General features: G+C 36.1%; 1 protein-coding gene across 2 annotated transcripts; it reads left to right on the top strand.

Moving 5' to 3' along the window:
* The first annotated feature begins 1,143 nt into the window (after window positions 1–1,143).
* On the top strand, window positions 1,144–24,050 carry COPS2 (COP9 signalosome subunit 2). 2 transcript variants are annotated; one of them, XM_059823847.1, is made up of 13 exons: window positions 1,144–1,212; window positions 10,979–11,092; window positions 12,158–12,235; window positions 12,838–12,963; window positions 14,318–14,407; window positions 14,526–14,603; window positions 15,470–15,644; window positions 16,696–16,874; window positions 17,005–17,057; window positions 19,361–19,458; window positions 21,305–21,387; window positions 22,446–22,504; window positions 23,297–24,050. In XM_059823847.1, the coding sequence occupies exons 1-13, from the start codon at window positions 1,159–1,161 to the stop codon at window positions 23,439–23,441; spliced, it is 1,332 nt and encodes a 443-aa protein (XP_059679830.1). In that variant the 5' UTR covers window positions 1,144–1,158; the 3' UTR covers window positions 23,442–24,050. The 2 variants fall into 2 exon arrangements, with proteins under 2 accessions (XP_059679830.1, XP_059679829.1); XM_059823846.1 differs by having other exon boundaries at window positions 14,297–14,407.
* The last annotated feature ends 51 nt before the right edge of the window (window positions 24,051–24,101 follow it).

The raw sequence follows: 24,101 nt of genomic DNA, 5'->3' as shown, positions 1-24,101 counted from the left end.
GGATTAATGGCTGCAGTTACTTTGAGGAACTGAGCTTTTCAATATGTTTGTTTACAAGCCCACTCGCTCATTGTTACTGCCTATTTTGGTGTACAACTTAAAGCCCCTAATATTCAACTCATGAAGCTTTACAGCGCTTGGACTGAGATAAGCATACTAACATTGAGATTTCATTGTGGATTTACGTGCCTTTCTGAGGTAAAACTTTTTATCTGCTGAGCAGTATGGCTGGCAGAATAGAAATAGGGGTTTTAAAAGACTTAGCAGTAGCCATAGAAAAAAAAAAGGCTGTCAGAAACTGTTACAACGTAAAATGACCAACAACAGAAGAATCTGGAGAGTCAACAAAAACTGCAAATGCCTCCAGCAGTCCGTGAGAACCACAGGCCTTGGGGAGATGGGGAGAGGCAAAGCTTGTCCGTCCCGGGTTTTTGCCTCACTCAGTGGAAGGCAGCAGCAGAAATCAGCGTGTAAAAATCTTTAGAAAGCCAGTGCTTTGCAAGGCCCGTGCTTTTTTACAGTTTATGCCTTTTAAAACTGCTACTACAGTATTATCTGCTTATGGTAAACGCAGCGCGTGTGTAAACTGTTCTGCAGCACTGAGGCAAATAAACCGCACCAAGGACTACGCGACGTTGCAGTGTCAGCGAGCGGCCGGGCTTTTTGAATTTGCCATCCAGAGACGCACAGTCATAAGACTTACAGCCCCGGTACGGGAGCCGGGCTCGCCGCACTCACACCGGGACACACGGAGACCGGCCCCGGCGCCACCAAGGCGGGCTCCGGCCCGCGCGGGCGGCGGCCGAGCCGTGGCCCAGCGCGGCGCCGCCGGGGAGGCCCCTCCGCCGTCAGAGAGCGAGGCGGTGCCTCGGCGCCCCGCCACAGGCCGCGAGGGCGGGCGAGAAGCGGGCCCCGCCCGCGGGCCGCGGTTGCTAGGGGCCGGTTGCTAGCAGGGAGAGGAAGCTGGCGGTGGTGCAGCGCCGATTGGGCTCCGTGTGCCCCGGGCTGGGGGCGGGAAGGGAGCGGGCGGCAGCGGTTCCGGGCGGAGCGGAGCCACATTGGGTAGCGCCGCGCGGGGTTGTGGGAGAAGGGGCTGTCCCCGCTGCCTCCTCCCTCTCCCGGCCCCCTTCCCCTCCCCTCGCCCGTCCTCCGGCCAAGATGTCTGACATGGAGGATGATTTCATGTGCGATGATGAAGAGGACTACGACCTGGTAGGGCGCGGGGAGGCGCGAGGGGTCAGCGGCGCGGTGTGGCGAGGGGGCCTCGGGGGAGCGGTGCCGCTTCGGCCGGTGCTGGCGCGGCGCGTCCGCCGCAGCAGCCCCACCGGGTGCTGCCCCGTGAGGGAGCACTGACAGGATGAGTTTCCCTCCCGGGGAGGAGGGGTGGTGGCAGCGGGCAGCGGCTGCGAGGGGCGGGTGCTGCTTTCGGAGCAGGCCCCGCCGGGCGCTCTGCCACCTCTCCGCGGAAAAGCAGGCCAACTTCGGCCCCGGGAAGTTAGCTAGGCCCCGGGCTGGCCCCCTCGGGCCCAGCGCGCCTGGGCCCCCGTTTGTCTTCCACAGGGGTCAGGGTGAGGGGAGGGCTCTGGCGCGCTGCCTCCCTTCCTTCTCCGGCCTCGGCCGAAGTGTCGGGCACGAAGTAAAGTCATCAAGTTGTCTGCCCTCCTCCCCACCCGCGACTGAAAGAGGTCCTTGGGGGTAGATGTCATTCATGTGCTCGCATAAGCGTCAAACTGAGGAAAAAGTGGGGGGAAGAGAAAGGGGAGTGAGGAGAAATGGCCACACAGCCGGTTTCTGATGCAATACGCCAAGGGTGTACTCATTTTTAACTTTTGCCTTTCTAGTCTTAGTAAGCTTTTTGCCCTTTTTTGTTTGTTTGTTGTTTGGTTTTGGTTGTTTTTTTTTTTTTAAATTGCAGGGTTGGGGGGTTTCCGTGTTACATTTGGTCACATTTTGATATCAGGTTTTGTTCTAAACTTTTACGGTTAAATTCGGTTAATTTTGGGGTTAATATAGTTAATTTGGGGGGAAACTGGTAATATAATGGGATTGTTTTAATGTAATGAATCTCCTTTAAATTATTAAAACCAAATTTTTTTACAATGAGTAAAACCATCTTGGGGGAGGTTAGTAAACTAAGCAGCTGTCATATTTGAAACAAAACATGTTTTCTGTGCTGTCTGATTAGTTGTAATTCTATTGCTATTATCTTATATTGGAGCTTGAGGTTGGTTTGGTTGGTTTTTTGCTTTTCTGAACTTTGCATAGGTTTTTAGAACAGAGACATTTTTTAAAAAAGCTGTATATGGTTGAGGCCTGAGAGTCTGTATTTCATTCATTTCAGCTAAACCTGTATTTACAGTACTGCAGTTTCACTGAAAAACCCTAGACGCTTTCCTGTGGAAGACTTGCTTTCTAATGAATTATTTGATAATCATTGCTATTCATGAATTCACTTAAAAGACTTGTCTGATTTTATTTGAAATAGTTTCTGGGCAGTTTTTGTTATAAGCTGCTCAGAATGGCTGGATTACATTGGATGTAAAATAAAAGCATCTGATTTTGATTTTTTTAAATTCACGTAATAGTGCTTGTTTGACATGTGTTGTCATCTTAACCTTAGAAGCTGCTTGTATCAGTATTCTAAGACCTGTTAGCTTTCCACTTAAATCCATGAACGAATTCACAAACTTTTAGAAACAAGCTTTCTGAAGGAAATACACTGGGACTATTAAAAATATTTTGTTGATCCAGCTTGTTCCAAAATCTATTTCTATTCACTTTCATTAACAGTGAAACCCATGTCCTGATTTAAAACACTATGTTTATTTTTCCGTGTGATACAATCAAAGTAATACCAAACACAGCGGAATTCATGTTGAATATCCATAACATGAGAACTGGACATGTAGAGAAACCATTGGAATTACGTTTTTCAATCTTTAAATGCAACTGTCTATATATAAATCCGAGTAAGAGTGCAGCTCTAAGCTTACAATGCGTTATGTCAGTTTTCACCAAGAATAATTGCTGGTCTACCGCTTTTTCTTCTTCCTCTGTTTCTTTTTCTTGAAGTACTTTCTTCCTCATTGGAAAAACCTTCCTGAAACTTCTTGCTTGTGGCAAATTTCAGCCCCTGACTGTAGTCAACTTTTCCTGGAGCATTTTCATTGTCATTCATTACCACTAGCCCAGACCTTTTCAGAATTTAAAAATACTGCTTGTAATAATTAGGAGCATATTAGTTTTTTCTTTTCAGTATGAACTCCTATGTAAAGCATCAAATAATACTTAAGCATCTTTAAATAAAACAGATTTTTTAAAATTTAATTTGGATGTATAACTGATAGAAAAAACCCCCAGAATTTAAGAATAAAGGTATTCCAGCTGGACTAGTTTCAGCATTCTTGGACTAACAAACCATGATTGGATGTTGTTTTCAAATGTGCTTGAGACTGTAATTGCAGTGTTTCACAAAATTGTTTTGGAAAATAGTTAAGGGCCCTGAAGACAGGGCCTGATTTCTTCCTTCCATGTTGATATAAATCTAGTTAAATTAAGAGAAGACTATAAGGGAATGCATGGTTCTCAAGTTCGGTGTAAAGGCTGCTGCAGAAGGGTTTAAAACAAAAAAATGAGTACAGATAAGTACAGAATTAAAAACAAAAGAGCACATGTGAGTGTTGGTGAATATTTTTTTAAGGAGTAGGAGGAGAGGCAGAAATTACAGAAACAGTTAATGAAAGAAGAAATAGCTATTTTGTCAAAATACAGTGTGGTAAAACTAGATTCAGGTCTCCCAGGGTAGCTACTAGCATAAAAATAGTAGTGAAAATAGAATTCCCAAAAAAGTTTTCATTTTTTCAGCTTTTATTAGAAGTGATTATGGCTGTTCCTCTTTAAATGTGCTCTTGACCTGCTGATTATGTAGAACCAGTCAGTTCCATTTCCTTAAGTATGCAAATGTTTCGCACTTGAACTGAAATGTGAAGGGGTATTCTGAAGGCCCAGCTCTTTCCCAGCTTCATCATGGATTTTTGTATAATTAGGGTAATTACTACACTGTTAAGCAACTGAAGACTACCCACTTTAGAGATCATAGTTGACTGTTTCTACTTAGTTTTTCATTGGGTTAAAAGTCAAGGTTTTGCATGTAAATTACCTCAGCCGCTCCTACAGAAGTTAACTTTATTTGTTGGAGTCTTGATATCAGGAAAAAATTTCATTTATATTTGTGGGTGGATGGACCTCGATTCACAATTTGCTAGTAATGTATAGTGACAGCCTTGATTATAACATGGATTATTCCACTTTATGCTTCAGTGAACAGAATAATGTTTACTGGTCATTATGAAAACCACTCAATTTTAATTTCTAGTTAGGTGCCTTATATGATTTCAGTCCAGGTTCTTTTTACTAGTTTCAGCTGGAGGATGGATAAGGAGGAAGAGGGAAGGACCATTGTAAATTCCATTTTTGTTTTCAGTCTTGGACAAAAAGCTATGTTTAGAATTGACTTGGAGGCTAAATTCAGCCTTTCTCCAGAAGTTGATTCTTCCAGGCACAATGACAACACATTGACAGTTGTTATAATACATTTACTTGATTTTTTTTTTTTGTTTTAAATAAATGAGGAATTTGTCTGTGGTGTTCTTAATGAGATATCTTATTGTGTTCTGAAAATCAACTTTAAAATTAATCTGGGGGGAGGATAGACAAATCTGTTTGCTGAACAACTTGTCTTTTTATGTCATGGAGTTGTATTATTTCAGTGACTTCAGCAGAAGAGCTGTATACAGTTCCAATGAGCAGCCAGTAGTTTGCATGCTGGTGAGATGGCTACAGGTTTATGAGGATTGGTGTGGCTCAAATATGTGGAACATGCCTTCAGATTTCTGAGGGTTTCCCTTTTCGGGCTGTGTTGATATTAGGAAATAGGCCGTCTTTTTATTTCAAGCTATCAGAAAGGCAGCTTAGTAAACGTGAATTGGTTTGCTCTTTCTTTCCAACAGGAAGAAATGTACTCCATTTCAAAAGGAATTTCTAAATGTTAAGAAACTTGATAAGCAATCTCATCAGTAGACAGGGAAATTTTCCTACCTTATATTGATGCATTTTTAATAGATACAGTTGAAATTTCATGCAGATATTGGCACCTCTTCCCACCTCTTTATGTTTCAGTATTGCCATCATTTTAAAAAATACATATATATTGCAAACAAGAAAGTGATAATGCTGCAAAAACAAGCATTCAGAGCTAGGGAAATACCAAGTCAGGCAGATCCACTTTACCCTCTTCTGTTTCTTTGTTATGTTTAATTACATTAGTATGTGATTTTTAAAAAAATCAGTGAGCTTCACAGAGGACATCTTATATACTGGTCTCTACTGTTTCCTATTTTATATGGATTCAGTGTGTGTCCTGATATTTTATTTTATGCATTCTCTTCAGACACATCTTTAAACACAGAATTAATATATTTGGGGCTTATTTCACTCATTACCACAGTGTCTCAAAAGGAAGTATTAAGGCATAAAGCATGAGACTAATTAGTCAGTAAATTCTTTCCATCTGAACACTGACAAGTTTGATATAAGTACTGATTTTTTTTATTTTTTGAGAGACAGTATTTAACACTGTTCAGAACAGAGCTCCCCAGAATCTATATGCAGTTGGGTGTTAAACAGAAATGAATTAGATCCCAGTTATCCTAAAAACTGACTCTTAGAAGAGAATGCCTAGAACTATAGGAGAGCTGTGGTGATAGAGGTAGAAAGAGAAGGCACTTCTTTTCAATACTCATTACCAGTTTTTTCTTTCTGCAGTCTTCTATCTCATTTCTGTGCATCTTCCAACTTCTACTTAAAAAAAATAAAACAAAGGCAGAGCACTGTCTTTCCATGGAACTGTACTGACCCCATTGCAAATCACTGGCTTCACAGACTTCTTAGTCCTGGTGTCAGCCCCGGTTGTGAGCCAGCAGGCACTAGATGACTTGCTGAGTTAGTGAGTAAGAGCAGAAGAGCAGAGAGACCTGGAATGTGAAAAGAAAACCAGGGCTCCCAATGCATGTTTGAGTGGTTGCAGGCTTCTTACACAAATCACACTCTTGTTTTTAGTCTCACGGTTTGTCTCTGTTCTTTCCCTCCTTACTCTTTTGCATTCCAGTCTGATTGCTTTCTTTATATCCATGTGCCTGGATACCAGTGGCAAATGCACATAGAAACTGTTATTTGCTTTTTGTCCTGGTGCCTGGGGGCCAGTGGTCCAGGAAGAGCAAATATGAAGAAAGTTGTACTTAGCGATGGTCACTTTTGGGGCCAGTGCATATGAGCTCTGTGAAAATACTGCATGTTCATTGTAGATGAGATGTTCAAGAAATTTAGCTGCCAAGCTAATATATTAATATATTGAGGAGTTATTTGCAGTGTTTTTTCAGTTGGCCTCATTTGGGCGTTTTTGTGTTGTTTTAAAAAAAAAAAAAACAAGCAAAAAATGCTCCCCCCTGCCTCTCATCATTAGTGCTCTTGCAAAATATCAGGTCTTCACTCCAAATCCTAGAGTTAGCAGACCTTCTAAATGCCATGGATATGAAACAAAGTAAGCTGAAATAAAATCAAATTTGTATCAGACTTATTCTCAGAAACAATTGCATTTCATAAAAAAAGAATGGTTTGAGTCAGCCCAATAGTTGAAATTTGGTAAAATTACCAGCAATTGAAAATTGACAGTAATAAGTATTGATAACAATGTCCTTGAAGGATAAATTTCTACAAAAATAGAACTCTTTGTATTGTGTCTTTTTTCTGGAAAGCTATCCTCTGTATAGCTACTTTCTGTCTTTTTGGAAAAAGCTTTGCAAAGTAAGGGTTTGGTTCCTATACGGCTAGTGAATGATACACAGAGAAGCAAAAGTTTAGATTATCATTCCACTTTCGATGTAGAGGTTAGGGGAAGTGCTTTAGGCAAGAGAGGAGACAAGAAAATTGGTAACTAAACAAAGGTAGTTTTCACAAAATATTTATATCTTTACCAGGTTAATGTGCCACTCTAATCTGCTAGAATACAACAAATCTACCATTAAATGTCACTGATACAACATTACGGTCTCCAAGTTCATGTACCTTATTCTGTCTGTGAGGAGAGGTGCCATGCTTCAAGAGCTCTGTATAATCTCTCCAGACCACATTGACTAAGGCTCATGCTATGGTTTTCTGAAACCAGAGCAGGTTTTCTTACCCTCCCTGGTCACCTGCTCCTCTGCTCACCAGCCTCAGGATTGCATCTGTGTAAGCACTGGCGGGCCTGTTCTCTCAACCCAAGCAGGATCAGCCATTATCAACGACTCATACAGCATGAAATGTTGAATTGCTCTGGTGAAGGGGGAAGGGGTGCTAGGACCAGAAATGAACAGAGAGGGTCGGGGAACGCTGGATGCTCTTAACCTGCCTTTGCTGCTGGGGAAACTGCAAATGGATCCGTGACCTAGAAGGATGATTAAAGCTGACTGGGGTGAATTGTATTCTGCATGTGTTCGTTTTAGAAGCTGAGGTGTAATGTTTTAAAGCTGTTTACTAGATGAAATGAATGTTGTGAAACCTTAATACGTAATGTAATAAGCACTTGTAAATTGAATTGGTTCCTTGGTACTAATTTAACTTTTATTAAAATTATTTGAAAGAACTATGTTCCAGGCAGAGTAAGCTACATCAGAGGTTTTATCTCCATTGCAGCTGAGCTAGTGTGGTAATTTTTCTTCCCCCAAAAAGTGATGTGATGGGATTGGATTGTTTATAACTGACTATATTTAGAACATGCAGATTTTCAATGGAGCAATGCTTAAATAATGTCTTAACTTTTTTTTTAACTGTTTTTTTTTAAAGCTGTATCAGGACCTTCTAATTTCATGAATAATAATAAAAAAAACCATTTGTTTTGATCCCCTCAGGAAGGGAGAAATAAATGGGTGTCAAAGATCAGTTCTGCATACTCAGACTTCTGTTGTTTTCATTTGTACTGATAGTGTTGATGTCCTTTTAAAAAATATCGCCAAGATCTTAAAAAACGTAACAGGCCTAAAAATTCTTTTATTATGTCAGCTGGAGCTAAAGTATATCACACAGGTGCTTTTATATCTTGAAGTTATAATTAAGGGTGTTTTTCACAATGCAGAATATTAGGTCTAGACGGCATAGTAGAGATTTCTAGAGTTACGTGGAAATCTTTTTTGTAAACCTGATATTCTGCCTAATTTTTGTGCACTTTTATTTTGGAACTGCATTGTTTGATGCAACAAATTTTCTGCCTAAAAGGGTTGAGTTGGGGAAGTTGTTCAGGCAGGAAGCAGGGACCTCAAAATTGAGGGTGAGGAAAGGTTAGGCGTTTGGTATCTGAATTTATTGTTAAAAGAACTTTTCTGTTTTCAGTACTGGGAAGGAAATGCAGCTTTTTCTTAGTTTGAACTTTGAGGATCCAGCTTCTCACTTTTCCTTTTGCTTTTGGCAAAAGCTGAATGTTCTCACATTCGCATCATACTGCACTAAGCCACCTCTGCATCAAAAGAAGATAAAGTGCTGGTCCTTCTGAATTGATCACTGGCATAATTAGCATTGATGCTTAAATTAAGATGCAGTATCTGCACGGTTGATTTTTTTTTTTGTTAATTGTCTACAGATTCACGGCATCATCTCATACTTAGATCATAGTTTTAAAGTTTTCTTCACAGCCATTAAGTCTAAATAGTCTTTTAGGGTAAGCACCTTCCATTACATTTTTGGGAAGTAGGAAAGCCCTATCTCCCTTAGACCTTTGAGTCCATTAACAACATCCTAAATTCGATGTGAGGCAAATAGGCATCAAGTGAAGGAAAAATATAGCTGTGAGAACATAAAACACTACCTTTGATGCATTTCAAAGCATTTCCATTAGGAAAAAAATATATCTAGAATTAATACTTATTCTTTATTATGTATTAATGCTATTATTAAAATAGCTTTATGGGATATTTAGGCAGCATTGAGAAAAATTATTGGAAAAAAGGCTTCCTGCATGAGTCCACATTCAGAATTAGCCAGAGCTAAGATGAAAATTCAGGTGTTTCTGGCTTTAGGCTAACAGAGCTCATTGCTTCCTAAAAGGAATTAATTTAGTTTGCTTTCCTTTTACCTTTACAAATAGATACTTCTGCCAAAAATATTCCCCATTGTTCAAGTTTAGTATAAACAAGGCATCAGCTGATTACGCATATCTTAAATGCTATGTTGTTTTAAGCTTTGGCAGCCTTTATCTTCATAAGGTGCCTGATAGCTTACAGCTGTTGACATCATGTGCATGTTCTTGTAGCTGCTCCATCAATGTTGGATCAATAGGGTAAAGAAGGTATGAAAACAAGCTAACCAAAATGAAAATCTGCCCAATGAAATAAGACACTTGCTTCCTGTTTTCTTTGCAGTTTTCAGTATTAAGTTTTATAGTTCTCTGGGAATTCAGAAAACAGGTTTATGGAATTCACTAGGCTTTTAAGTCCATTGATTCTCACTAAATACTAATACTTTGTGTGAGTATAAATAAATATATACATGAGCAACTTGCCTACATGTAACACATAGAAACATTAGCAGGTTGAAAGATAAATGTCTCAAGGACCACGTTTAATAAAATTTGGGCCAACTGTGAGCTCCCATAATTCATTTTTCCATTAGAACTTCAGAAAATTTAAACTTTGAAAGATTTGCTTGCACTGTAGGGAAGAGAGAGCTAATTTAAAACTTCTTTTGCCTCATCTTTTTTTCATTCCTTCCCATGGTTTTGAAGGAGTCCATTAATATTAGCAATACATGACGGAAAAAAAGAATAAATTATGAAGTGCAGTAAAAGAAGAAATTCCAACCTAAAGAAGGGCACCTGACTATGCATTGTTTATATTGTTACAAGGGAAGGTTACTCTGACGACAGTAACTTTGAGATTTAAAAAGATTCTGTTAAGCAGTTCATCTCCTAATAGCTACACATTCTGTTGAGAGAAGTTGGCTTGAATATGCAGAGGTGTGAAGTATTTTTGACTTGTGTAAACCTCAAATGAAATTATTATTTTAGTTTTGTTAGTGTTTTGTAATTCAGATGCGCAACATTGTCCTTCAGCAAAAGAAGATAAAATACTTAGGTTTTTTTAATCAGAAAAAGCCTCAGAGTACTTTTTTTTAAAATGAAGTAATAATTGGTAGAAGTAAATTCTTCAATTTGTTTGGCACTAGTGTACATGATGGGTAATTATTTGATTAAATTATTGTGCCTATGCCCCACCCCACCTTCTTTGGCAGTATCTTTAGCATTTTCTCAATCATATTCTGCTTCTCAGCACAGAAGCAGCTGGTGTTATCATAATTTATTTTTTTTTAATTTCCTTAGAGGAGTATGAATCGTTACGGCATAAAAAGGCAGATTAGAGTGGGATTCATGGAAGCATTTTATATCCTCCGTTACTGAATCATGACTTGTGTGGCAGCTCAGCCAGAGTCTTTTCTGTGGATAGCAAAGGTCATATAATATAGCACATTTCAGAAGACTAGTGGGCCAGCATGTTCTCTCCCCCGTACAGAAATGACATATGCTATTAGGCATCTGTCCTTAAACACCAAAATTGGCAGAATTTTAATAATACAGTCTGTACTTGTCATAAAGGCGAAGTTAGTAGAGCTATGAGCTCATTAGTCCAGAAAGAAATCTGTTGACAGGCAAGTGTTGGTGGATGGTGAGGCTGGCCTAGTAATGGGAGAGAGATGAAATCATCATGAGTGTCCGTACTTGTTACATGCTCTAAAACTTAGATTCTGTTAATATACAAGCATTCCATGTCAGTGTAAGCAGGATGTCTTACTATAGTTTATCCATTTTCAGCAGAATATTAGGTGTTCTAAACCTTTATTTTTTTCTCTGATTGTTATTTGTTTGGTTTTTTTTTCTTTTTTCCTTAAAATGTAGGAATATTCTGAGGACAGCAATTCTGAACCAAATGTGGATCTGGAAAATCAGTATTACAATTCCAAAGCTTTGAAGGAAGATGATCCCAAAGCAGCATTAAGCAGTTTTCAGAAGGTTTTCTGTCTTTATATTCTGTCTCTTATATTAATTCACATTCAAAAATATTTGCTTACAATTTGAGTTATTTTCTGGAATTTTAAGAGTAATGTTATATTTTAACTTACTAATGTGCTAAGTTTATCATTGGACGACTTAAGACTCCTGGCTGATTGCCTTTCAGGATCATTCTTAGGGAGCATAAATAGGACATGGAATAGTCCTATTTTATTGCAGGACTGAGGTTTTAATCTTCAGGATTTACTAAGTTAATTAAACAGTCCTAAGTGTGTTTTCATGTGTCAACTATAGAAGCCAGATCCATTCGTTTTTTAAAATGAAATGGTGTTCTCCCCAGTGTCTTATGTAATGTATTATATTTGGTTTGCTATCTGATTCCAAAGCTTTAAATGTATAAATACTAAGTGACACAGAGTTTTTCCTTCATGTCAGTTTTAAATTTTTAATGTTTGCACACTGCCACCACAAAGCAATATGTTAGATGTAACTTTTTAAAGAAAAAATAGATTTTTTCATGTCTTGGCTTATTTATAGCATGTAACAGTATTATATACATGACTTAAAAAAAACTTTCTAAAATTTTTACTTGCAAAACATTCCCTTAACTATGTTACATTAAAGTCTAGAAGCCTTTCTGATATGTGAAGAAACTATAGTAATTCAGAAGCATAAATTTTTGACTAATTTAGTCAAGGGGTGGGTTGAGTCAGTTTTGCAGGGGCTGTTACAACTTTTTTGTATATATGGATTTATGGAGTGGCATTAAAGTTTAGTGTTGTTGTTGGACAACAACAAGAACAAAAAAATCTATAAATACCAATTCACCCTCCATACATCAGCTAAGTTGTGAAAACTGGTAAGATACATACCCCTCACTAACTTTCTCAATATCAGGGAAGAGTAAAATTGAAGAACAGGGCAGAGTGAAACATTACTTTGTAAGGAACAAAGTGAGGGGAAAAGGCGTGTATGGGATATGTACATTTTAAACAAGATGCAAATCAATTTAACTTTGAATAAAGTTTTTATAAATATTATTTAAAAAAAACTCTTCTATTTCAGGTTTTGGAGCTCGAAGGTGAAAAAGGAGAATGGGGATTCAAAGCTCTGAAACAGATGATTAAAATAAACTTTAAATTGGTAGGAATTACAGCTATCACTTGAGAGTAAATGGCATAAATATGTATTTGATCCAGAGATCTTAACTTATCATTCTCATTTATGGCTATGACAACTAAATCTCCCAGAACTTCTTTTGCAGCCTTTAATGGCTGCTGCAGACATGGCAGGGAAATTATGTGGTGGTTGCAAGCCAAAGGCAAAATGGATGCAAAACAGCCACTGTAGTCAGCTGATACTGTCTGAAAGTTTAAGGCTCAGTCCTTGCTATCCTGAGGTATCATACCACTGAAACCAGTAATGTTTCTATGTATGTGTACTTCACCAGAACAAATCAATGAAAAATTTATATGCTACATATGCAACCATTCCAAATAGTTGTATAGCTAACTCTGTTTTCTTTTTTGAGATAAATATTTAAAATTTCTATTCATGCAGTCTTGCTGAAGTTATTCCTGATTCTGCTGCTTGTGAATAAAGTGGTGATGTAAAAGTTCCTAATAGCAACCACTACTGCATAGTCTTTCTGTTATGCTTTCTTCTCTGTATGTGTATTTGCAAGATATAACTCAGTTTTTAATCATTAAAACAAAAATTATAATGTAATTTTGGTTTTCTCTTAGACTAACTTTCCTGAAATGATGAATAGATATAAACAGCTATTGACCTACATACGGAGTGCAGTTACAAGGAATTACTCTGAAAAATCCATCAATTCTATTCTTGATTATATCTCTACTTCCAAGCAGGTTAGATCATCAGTTCTTTCATCTTCATGGTTTTCCTTTTTGCATTTTTAACTATGGACTTTTTTGTGTATGGTATTTTGTTGGGTTTGGGTTTTTTGATCTTAATAGAGAACATTTGCAGTCTATATTTCCCAAATTTAATGGATTCTATCAATACACATAACTTTTCATAAATTTGTCCTTTTTTTTGCAATTTTTACCTGGGATTTCTGTGCTAATAAGTAAATAGTTGTGGTGTTTGTTTGGGTTTTTTTAGCATAGTAGCTACACACTATAAGTGCCTTCTCAAATACAATATCTCAAATGTAAACCACTTTTTTTTACTTTAAGGGGGAGAAGGGAACCTTTGAAAAACTTTGCAATGAAGTGTTGGTGTTAAATACTGTCTGTCTTTGAGTGTACTGTGCAAGCTAGGTACATGTTCACAGCTACATAGCCCAGCTCTTTTTCTTTTGTGTTGTTGTAGAACCTTTACGGAGTAGAAAGCTCCCCTAACTGACTACCTGGAAGTAGCACCGGCATATGGAGGATCACTGGTGTTTAGTGATGACTCCTTTGTCATTATCACAATCCTTCCTGTCCTGCCACTCATAGGAAATGAAAGTTTAATAGTTGAATGATGGTTTACTCTGAAGGTCTAAAGGATTGTCTTAGACTGTACCTTGCTGGCAGACGTCAGTGTGTTTGGTCTAAATTCAGTTGGAGCCAGACCTGGAGGGACAATCTGGAAATCTTAACTTGATGTATAGCCGCAGATCTGTTACCCTCAAAAAAACAATGGCCATAAACAATATTAATGCATTCTCTGTAGAACCTTTGTTAAAGGTCACACTCAGCACTTTGATTTCCATTTTGGATGTTATATTTTCAGGTTTTAGGCAAAGAAACGGTTTGAGGTGCTCAAGAGTTTTCTTTCACGCAGCATTGGTAGTATAGAAAGAAGAAAGCATCTTTTCCTTTGACCATTTATCTCTCTTTCTAAATCGTATTTTCTTTTTGATATGTAGATTATTTTTGTTTTTCTTCTTTTAAGTAGAAGCAATGTTGCCTGTGTTTGTCTTTTGTTATACAACATAAGAATTTTATTAGTCGGTTATATAGGATGGGCTTGTGTAAGGTGGCTTTCATTTTTCACTAGCATGATAGATATATCTGTTTTATACAAGAAAAGCAAGTGTACTTCGTTTTGTTACTTTAGAAGCTCTTTACAGTTTAAAAGCAGACATTCAATAAGGTGCAGGTACCTTTCTTATTTTTGAAGTTCAAGCATGCACTTTTAGTTTGTTCAGATTGACTTTATTAACAGGTACAAATTTGCTGTTTACAATTATAGAATTCTGATTTTTTATGTCAGATGGATTTGCTTCAGGAATTCTATGAAACAACACTTGAAGCTCTGAAAGATGCTAAGAATGATAGATTGTGGTTTAAGACAAACACAAAGGTAAAATTTATAACTTACTGGTTTTTGCTTTTGCTTGTGACACCTTCAGATAACTCTTATAAATTATAATTGTGAAATCTTAATAGACCTTAGTACTTCAACTTTTTTTTCATTACAGCTTGGCAAATTATATTTAGAACGAGAAGAATATGGAAAGTTACAAAAGATTTTGCGTCAGCTGCATCAGTCATGCCAGGTACCTTTATATTCTAAATCATTGTAGCTTAGTAAACAACATTGAGTTGGTTTGTTTGTTTTTTTTTTTACATCTGTTGTTGGCCTTTGAGGCATGTTGCTGAGCTTTAGTACAGAGGGCAGAAATACTGTGCCTGCTTTAATTTGTTATCTGTTTTGATAATACGAACAAAAAACAGTACGTGTTTTATTCCTTGCTTCAAGATGATTTTAAAAAAATTATTCACAACTGCTGATTAAGTTTCGTTTTAGTCAGGTGCAAGGATGAGAAGCACATATGAATAATCTATAATGCATAGACATTTATTCTAAAATAAAGTGAAGATTCCAAGTGAGCTTTATTCAGAACTGAAAGTACAGTTGTTACTTTCCCATTTGGAAGGGGAAAAAAAAAAGTTAGCCATGCAGCCTCCTGTGCTTGTTTGTGTTCACTTTTCTTCCTCCAGCATGGAAAATGGGTTACAAATATCTGGGAAATGTTTCTATTATAGGCAGCAGAAGAGTTGTATGTATTATCTATCTATATATATACACACACACATGTATGTGTGTCAGTCATTGCATTTATGTACTCAGAGTGTGGTTTAAGGAAGTGGAAAAGAATAAAGGGCAAAGTTCTGAGGAAAACATTTAAGTAAACAGAAATACTGCCTTTTTAATAAAGGGCTTCAAAACTTGGCCTGTGATAAGTTCTTTGAATATTATGTTTTGTGTTAACAGTTATATCAAAATTTGAAAATTTTAGGAATATCCTTATTTCTGACAGGAAATTAGTGAGAGTATTTGGTAATCAGGTTTTTACTAGTATAAAACTGAAATCACTGTTAGCTTAAAATTTCACAGTATTTATTACTTAATCTATCCTAGACTGATGATGGGGAAGATGATCTAAAAAAAGGTACTCAACTATTGGAAATCTATGCTTTGGAAATTCAAATGTATACAGCACAGAAAAATAACAAAAAACTTAAAGCACTATATGAACAGTCATTGCACATCAAGTCAGCCATTCCTCATCCACTGATCATGGGAGTTATCAGAGGCAAGTTAATCTTGAATTTTTCATTTAACTTTGTTGCATTGATTAGTTTTATGAAAATCTGATAATTAATGTTTTTTCCAGTTCCAACTATAGACAGAGGGTCTTGTAGATTCAGAGGCAGACAAACCATATGTGAATAAAGGATGACAATGCAGTGGCTAGAGTCTCATTGTTTAATGTTTGCCTCTTGTACTTCAGCTCTGCTGTTCTGTTGCCTAAGTACCAGATGCAGTGGTCAGAACGGCAGGACAGTTGGCTACGTGTAGTGTAGGAGAAAAGCAATAGAAGAACAAGAGGAAGACTTGAGCTGTTTGACACCATGGCAGGCAACAAAGGATAAGCGCAAAGACATTTGCAAAGGATGAAAACAAAGGCTTGACAGGACTGCTAGCAGAAGGGACTGCTATTTCTGCAATCCCCTTTTGTAAATTTGTGCTTGATGTCTCACCTCACTAAAATTCATCGGGAACTGAAGGGCTTTAAGATGTGTTTGAAAATATTATCTGTAATGAAGAGTTATAGTGGAAACATGCCGTGTGTCTTGGAAAAAAAAGTTTCTCCAGAATACTTTTGTGCCTTCCCCTGATGTAGGCACTTGCACAGACAATCAGGCAGCAGCAGGTACTTAAGAAATAAAAGGAGATATAGAGTATTTCTCAATTTTTGTGTGTGGTTTTGCTCAACAGATAGGGAAAATTCCATAAATATAGGAAGTCCATTGCCTTTGAAATGGAGATAAATTCCATTTCAGTTTTTACAGTATTCTAACATAAGGTTAAAATAATTATTGGCTGTGAGGATTAGTGTTCTTTTGGATTTATGGTCGCGGTTGGGTTTTGTTTTTTCTTCTTTGCAATGGGTTTATTCAAACGGCAATGCTGTATGTGAAGGCCCTAATGCTTTTTTTCCTAATGATTTCAGAGAATGAAAAGACTCCTGAAAATATTTCAGTAATCTATTTAGAAATAGCGTGGAACTTCTGAGTACAATTATTGTAGTCAGCAACAAGCACGCAGTGTTCCTTTTCTCTTCATCTGTGTTTTCTTTTCAGAATGTGGAGGCAAAATGCACTTAAGAGAAGGAGAGTTTGAAAAGGCACATACTGATTTTTTTGAAGCATTCAAGAATTATGATGAATCAGGGAGTCCCAGAAGAACCACTTGCTTAAAATACTTGGTCTTAGCAAACATGCTTATGAAATCTGGAATAAATCCATTTGACTCTCAGGAGGTATTTTTTTTTTTTCCCCCCTTTTTTCCCCCCTTTTCTGAATTGATAGGGAAGTTACCCAAAAGACAAAAATTGAAAAAAAAAAAATTTAAAATCTAAACATGCATATTGTGCTTTCTGTTCTGTGTAGGCTAAACCATACAAAAATGATCCAGAGATTCTAGCAATGACGAATTTAGTAAGGTAAGATTTTAATTTTTCTGGAGAAGAGAACAAAAAATAAAAAGATGTAGTGTCCAAACCAGAAATGGAATATTTTTAGAGATGGATTTTCTCTGCACAGCTAACAGAGTTATTTCATAAATATTGGGCAAATATTTACAGACTGTTTTTCTTAAGAAACTTTTATTTACTATGACACACCAAAGTATACTATACTATACCAGATAGGGGTACAGAAACATGCTGTTATCTTCTACTATGCTGAATTTCTTACACAGTGGCATAAACCTCATTTCTTCCCTTAAATAAAGTTGTCCCACTTTGTACTGCAACTGGTCTTTAGGGTTTAGCTTATATATGAGAAACTGAGATGACTGACATCTCATGCCAAAGCCAATAGAATAATTGGATGCATGGATATGTCAAGCTTACTAATGGAGTTTCGTAATTTAGGAATATGAAACTGAACTCTCAAGTGATCTCCCCTATCCTTCAAACGTATGTGAAAATCAAAAGAAGGCTTCATTACTTCTTAGAGGCAACTGTGATGTGAGAACTTTTAGTATATTAAGATCATCAGGCAAAATAAATTGAACTGAGGCAATTTTTGTATACTGTGCTTTGAAGCTAACCTATTCCATCCACCCTATATTGCCTTTGCTTCATCAAGTAAAAAAATGAACAATGTGTAGGAAAACTTTTCTCACCTTTCCGTTATGTAAGAAGTAATGCCTGCTCACATTTTTAAATACACAGTTGATCATGTGTTGGAACAAACCTTGCTCTGATACTGCTATTGTGCTGTACCATTGTATGCTTATAAATTCTTTCTGAAAGTGAGGATGTTCATCCATTATTGACATAATGATGAAAAAAAGATTTGGCAGTTTATTAAGGGACTATTTCCAATAATTCCACTTTAGACATGTCTTTTCGACTTCACTGTCATGGTTTCATGTGAATTTGAGGCAGAAGGAAATCCAGATGGCCTTATCAAATCTGATTTTATTCATATTCCTAATTTATATCTTTTATCTTGACATTTGAGTATAACTGCTTCTTTAAAATTAATAAAGCAATTAAAGCAGTATAGATAAGAAATATGCAGAAGATAAAATAAATCCCAAAGATTAGAATTATGTTTTTAATTCTTCCTATACTCTACACTAGGAACTTGAATGTTTTACATATGATAAAGACACTTCTGGAATAAACAATAAAATATACTTAACTGAAATTCCTTTTAATTTTGAAGTAAAATTTGCTGGTTTCATGTGATACATTCCACTCATATAACTCTATTTATAAACTCAAGTTCCACCTTAAATTTAACAGGTCTTTTTCTTGCCCATTTTACTGATAATAAAGGATGACCTTTTTTTGACCAGTTTAAAAACAATTTGAAAATGTACAGAGACTATGAACGAAAAATAGACATTTTTAAAATTTTTGATGTTAGTATTAAACAGAAGTTGAAAGCCTGTATTGAACACTATGTCTTTCAGGTTAAATATTGATAGCCTGTGACTTAATATAACTAAATTACTGTGTAAGTTTGATTAGTTAGTAGATAGTCCCTATTACAGCTGATGGTTCCTGTAGGAAAAGATGATAGATTTGAACTGTAAAAGCATTATATTTCAAGAAAAAGGTCTTGTTTCAGTGGTTACAGCTTTTACCTTTAAACGATGCTGTGGTGCCACTATTGAACAATAGGTGTCTAAACCCACCTTCTTTCTGTAATCCTTTCTCAGATAACAAGATTGACTAGTTAAGCAATATATGAACTAAAAATAAGCTATAAATAAAAATCTAAAAAGTAATATTATGCCAGAATTATTGACGGTTAATCCTGGAAGTCAGGATTTCTTCCATCTTCCAGTATTTTTAGAATTCAGCTTAAGACGGACATTCTAGAAACAGCAACAGCCCTCTAGACTCTTTTTAGCTCTTATTTCTTTCATAAATTATGGCTTCATGAAGCCAAAATTCAAGTAATGATACTTTTCAAAAATGGCTATTTTTAAGGTCTAGGCTTTTTTAAAAAATAACTTCTTAAATTACAAAAGTTTTGAAACTAGAGTGCATGTGTGGAATAACTGAATGTTCATACTAAACTTTTGTAAATGCTGCTAAAATTGAAATAGGATAAAGGTAATTTCTGTTGCATCTCATCTTGAAATGGTTTTTCCTTATAAAGTTTCTGAATATAATTATTTGCCTCCAACACTTAATGTAGGGTTTTTTTAGAAGATGTAGAACACAGTGTTGTAAGTCTGTTTAACTTTTAAAAATAATAATTCAGTCTCTTGTTTTTTCTGAAGTGCCTATCAGAATAATGACATCACTGAATTTGAGAAGATTCTGAAAACAAACCACAGCAACATCATGGATGATCCCTTCATAAGGGAGCACATTGAAGGTATTTTTGCAGGCTGTTTTAATCCTTTTTGTTTTCACTACTTGGTAAGCTTGCTTCTTTTTTTTTTTTTTTTTTTTCCCCCCATGGCTTATTTTTCTTCTTGTCAGAATGAGAGTTCTTTGTAATTATTTGTGGATGATTCCTTTACTGTTTCCAAGTTCTTTAGAAGTTGGTCAAGGCCAACATGCATCCAGGCATGTAGAATGACTGTGAAGAATTGCAGGAATGATGGAGAAAGTTCTAGCAAGAGTGGGTTTTCTAAGATAGTACCTATGGTGGTGATAGGCACTGAATATTTTGAGTGGTAGGTTTTTTTCCATTGGAAGGATTAAATGAGGGCAACCCATACATGTAAAGGTTGTTTGTGTCAGTCTCAACAAATGTCTGCTAGTTTATAAGGTTAATTTTCTGCTTCAGATTAAAAACAAAATATGTAGACAATGTAATGAAGGTTGCATTAATAAGTGTGTAGTAATAAAATATGTAACAAGATACATAATTCTAATGTATATGTTGAAAACAATGTTTGGATTTATAGTACCTATACTTAATAAAACGGGGGAACACACTAACACATGCCCTTCCATTCCATTAACATAACAAAGTTACCCCCTGCATTTGTCATGTATCTGAGAATTTAAAAGTCTCTTCACTTGAATGTAGTGTCCAGTTTTTCAGACAACTACTGTTTTCATCAAGAGTAGGGCTTACTGTGGCATTGCAAGATCGTTTAGCTGGATAGCTACATGAAAGAAAAGAGTTAAATCCGAAGACCTGGTTTTCTTACACTTCTTGTTTGTAAAAGAGAACATGGCAAACAGCAGGGGAAACTAAATATAACCCCTCTACTGCTGTTACATGTCGACTACTGGTAAGCTTCAAAGTCTTGTAGGGAGACTCTGTAAGATCAGAGAGATGGATGCTTAAGGAAGAAAGTATGACAGAGCTGGAAAGCAAGAGAAGGAGGACAGTTGACTCAAAGGATTGAAGAGAATTTGAGTTTCAACCCTTAGATGATAATAGTCTGCTAGTGATATCTAGGGGAAAAAAAAGGCATTCTCACCTTTTTCAGTCTGTAGTGATACAGAATGTGTGTTCGTGGTTATAATGTTTACATACCTTGCCTCATTGTTTTAATCTGCTTAGTTTTATTGAGATACATAATGTGGTCTTCAGTATTGTTTTTCATTATATAAACAGTCCTTGTGTAACTAGTTAGGTAAAAATGGATCTAGCTCTTTTTCTGTTAATTCACAATTGTAATTTATGCTTTCATTTTATCCAAATTTTCTTTAATAATGTAAAAATTTCTAAAACAATGGCTGCACTATCTTATCTAAGCAAAATCAGCCACTTGATGCAGACTCTGTTTTATACTGCTTCTTCAGTTCCTCATCATAATTATACCATTAGGCCCTGATCTTCTAACTTAAAATGCGAATATTCTCCATGAAGTTAAATGCATGCAGACTTAAGTTTCAGAGCCTTAAGAATACCTCTCTTCACTTTTGTACAAGGCAAGCATTCTAGGCATAAATTAGAGGGGCAGACACCATGCAATAATCTGTATGATTTATCCAGTTAGTTTGAATAATTTAAATTTTTACCAGGGAATACATTGCTCTGTGTTTAAACAGTTTTCAACTCTCTCTCTCCATCTTCAAATTTACATATTCCTTGGATCCCTAGAAAAAGAGGGACCCTTTATTTTGCTCTGCTTCCCTACCTCACTAAATTACTACCTTAAAAGACCATGGTATTTAGCATATCTTTCTATGTGGAGCTGTATTGCATCTTTATTTCAGTACTGTTGTTTTTACAGTATTTATTTTTTCTTCTCTTGCAGAGCTTTTACGAAACATCAGAACACAAGTGCTTATAAAATTAATTAAGCCTTACACAAGAATACATATTCCTTTTATTTCTAAGGTATGTGTCAGTGGAGCCTTGGATTTGCTTAAGTAAATGATTAATTGTGAATAAAAGCTCTTAAATAAATACAGTGCTTCCAGAAATAGAACATCTAAAATATAATCTAAACCATAAAGTAGCACTGATGCACTGCTGGCAGCTTTGCAGTGCGAAAATGTAAATTTCAAGTGTCGTCCCAATGCTTTTTATAATGTGTACTATGATCTACTTCTAAAACATTCAATTACCGTATTCTACTTGGTGTGTGTAGAAAAGCACTTTTCTGAAGAGAAATATAAAAAGCAAAATTTTTTATAATTCAAAATGTAATTATGAACGTAAATTTTATTAATATAAAAATCCAAATTTTAATTCTTTTTATTCAAAAGATACCTTCAAATGTCTGTATTGTATGAGTTACAGAACTGTGGTAATAGAACAAACCAACTATTATACTAGAATCACTGATTTCATTCCCTGATCTGGAAAGAACAAAATCAAAAACCAATGACAATACATGACTATTTCAATCTCTTGTGAGTCTGTGATTTTTTTTCTTGCAAAAATTCGCAGCTTTCCAAAATACATCATGAAGTATTAGAGATGCCTATTTTTTATGCTTAAATTCTCTCTAGAACTCTGTATGCTTTTTTTTTTAAGCTAGCCTTAACATTTGTAGAACTTGGCTTGAGTCAGAAGATGCAATTAACCCTCTAAATGGTTTTGAGTACAGGCCCGTTCTTTTCTGATAATTATTGTCTTATTTCCTGGGTTTTTTTGTGGGTTGTGTGTTCGTTTGGGGTTTTTTTTTTTTTTCAGTAAGTCAGCAAAGAAACTAATTTCTGGAGCTTCCAAAAATTTTGCTTCAGCCTTTTCTGAGAGATTACTGATCTCTTGATCACTGGCCATATATACTTTAGGTGGAGTTCTTTTGCTTGGTAGATAATTATTGAATTGATACTTTTGAACAGTAAAAAACAGAAATGAAACTGAATTCTGTACATGAAAATAAAGATTGGGAGGATTTAATGTTCCAAAACAGAGTAGCAGCATAATGAGTTTTCATTTTCTTTTAGGAGTTAAACATAGATGTAGCTGATGTGGAAAGCTTGCTTGTGCAGTGCATATTGGATAAGTATGTACTTTATTCTTGATTACTAATCTTTGATTACTTTAAAATAATTGAAGTATACAAGAAGCTACAAAACAATATTTTTATGCATTGTGACAATACTGGTTAATTCTAGAACCAGAAGGTAATGATGCTGACTTTGGATTTGCTTGGCTTATGAGCAGTAAAGTATATTTGTAAGACGTGAGCCAAGAAGATTATGCAGAGAGATTGAGTGGCATGTTTTTACTTTAATTTTGAATTATGTAATAAATTGCTTGAATTATTAGGAAATTATGAAAATTATTATTCTTAGTAATTGCTGCTTATAGCCATGTATATTTTCAAGTACATTTTCAGGTTGACAAATTAGTAGTCTGCTCTCCTTGACTGGAAAAAATTAACTACAATTTGTAAAACTGGTTTTTTTGGAGGGTAACGTGTTATATCTACTAGGAAAATATAATCCATACATGGGTTTATATTTTAGTTTCTTTTTATATAAATCTCCATTTTTCTTGATTCCTTGACTTTCAAGAACTGTTTACCTCATATTGCTTCAGACTTTATATGTGGGTCATAGCTAAGCAGATAAAATATGCATTGCCCAATGAATTTGTTAATTTGATTTCCAATCATGATGACAACTAAATAGGCAGTACTACCCAGGACAATATAGTATGAAAGTGCTGAATTACAAAATGGACTTTGTGTCTCTCTGGTATAAGAAGACCTCTTATTTTACTTATGTTTTATTGTTAGCACCTATTTCCATGTGCATTAGTGATTTATATTCATTTATTTATTTACTTCTAGCACTATACATGGCCGAATTGATCAAGTCAATCAGCTCCTAGAACTGGATCATCAGAAGAGAGGTGGTGCACGGTATACTGCATTAGATAAATGGACCAACCAACTAAATTCTCTCAACCAGGCTGTAGTCAGCAAGCTGGCCTAACAGAAAACAAGCTTTTACAAACGTACTTAAGGCAACAGTGCAGTGATGTAAACCTTAAAAGAACTGGGAATGGCAAAACTACTGTCGGTTGGTGTGCCCTGAAATTATTGGAGTTATGGCAGAAGTGCTTTTTTGATCAGCTGGTTTGTGTTTTGCTGCTGCATTTATCCCAAGAAAAAAAACAGCTTTAATCTCCAGAAGAAAACCAAAATGCCACGGGATTTATGCTGTATTGACATCTTGCCCTAAACATACATCCTAGTAATTTGTCAAAGGGCAATTAATGACCAGAGAGAAGATTTTTGTCATGATTTTAAATACACTGACACGTTACTGTTGGTTAAATTTAAACATGTTTTACCTGCAGAAATTCTCTCACAGAAATAACCTGCAATAACTTGAAATGCATACCCTTTTGAACACTTCCTTTTCTCATGTATAAATTGAAATGTTTGCTGCATTTTGCAAAATGTCAATTCTCAAAAAATGTGTCCGTATATTTCTGTACCTGCAGTGTAGTAAAGGTTTAGAAGAGACCCCATAATTATAGTGGCATACTGTCACTTAGGTTTCAAGCAGCAAAATAAACAGTGCAGTTCAGAAATTGTACAGTTTGTTTCTTGATGTGCTTTTGTTATACTTGATTTTTACTTTTTTTAT

Source organism: Gavia stellata, chromosome 13, assembly GCF_030936135.1.
Source record: "Gavia stellata isolate bGavSte3 chromosome 13, bGavSte3.hap2, whole genome shotgun sequence".
In the NCBI taxonomy this organism is placed as follows: Eukaryota; Metazoa; Chordata; class Aves; order Gaviiformes; family Gaviidae; genus Gavia; species Gavia stellata.
The sequence above is the reverse complement of the archived record's forward strand: the minus strand, read 5'-3'. Positions and strand labels throughout refer to the sequence as shown.

Excerpts from the sequence above, each read along its gene's own strand:
- COPS2 (XM_059823846.1), top strand. The coding sequence starts at position 1,159 with ATGTCTGACATGGAGGATGATTTCATGTGCGATGATGAAGAGGACTAC. Across the intron at positions 14,408-14,525 it reads GGTTTAAGACAAACACAAAG|CTTGGCAAATTATATTTAGA; the intron begins GTAAAATTTATA and ends TTTTCATTACAG. Across the intron at positions 22,505-23,296 it reads GTGCAGTGCATATTGGATAA|CACTATACATGGCCGAATTG; the intron begins GTATGTACTTTA and ends ATTTACTTCTAG.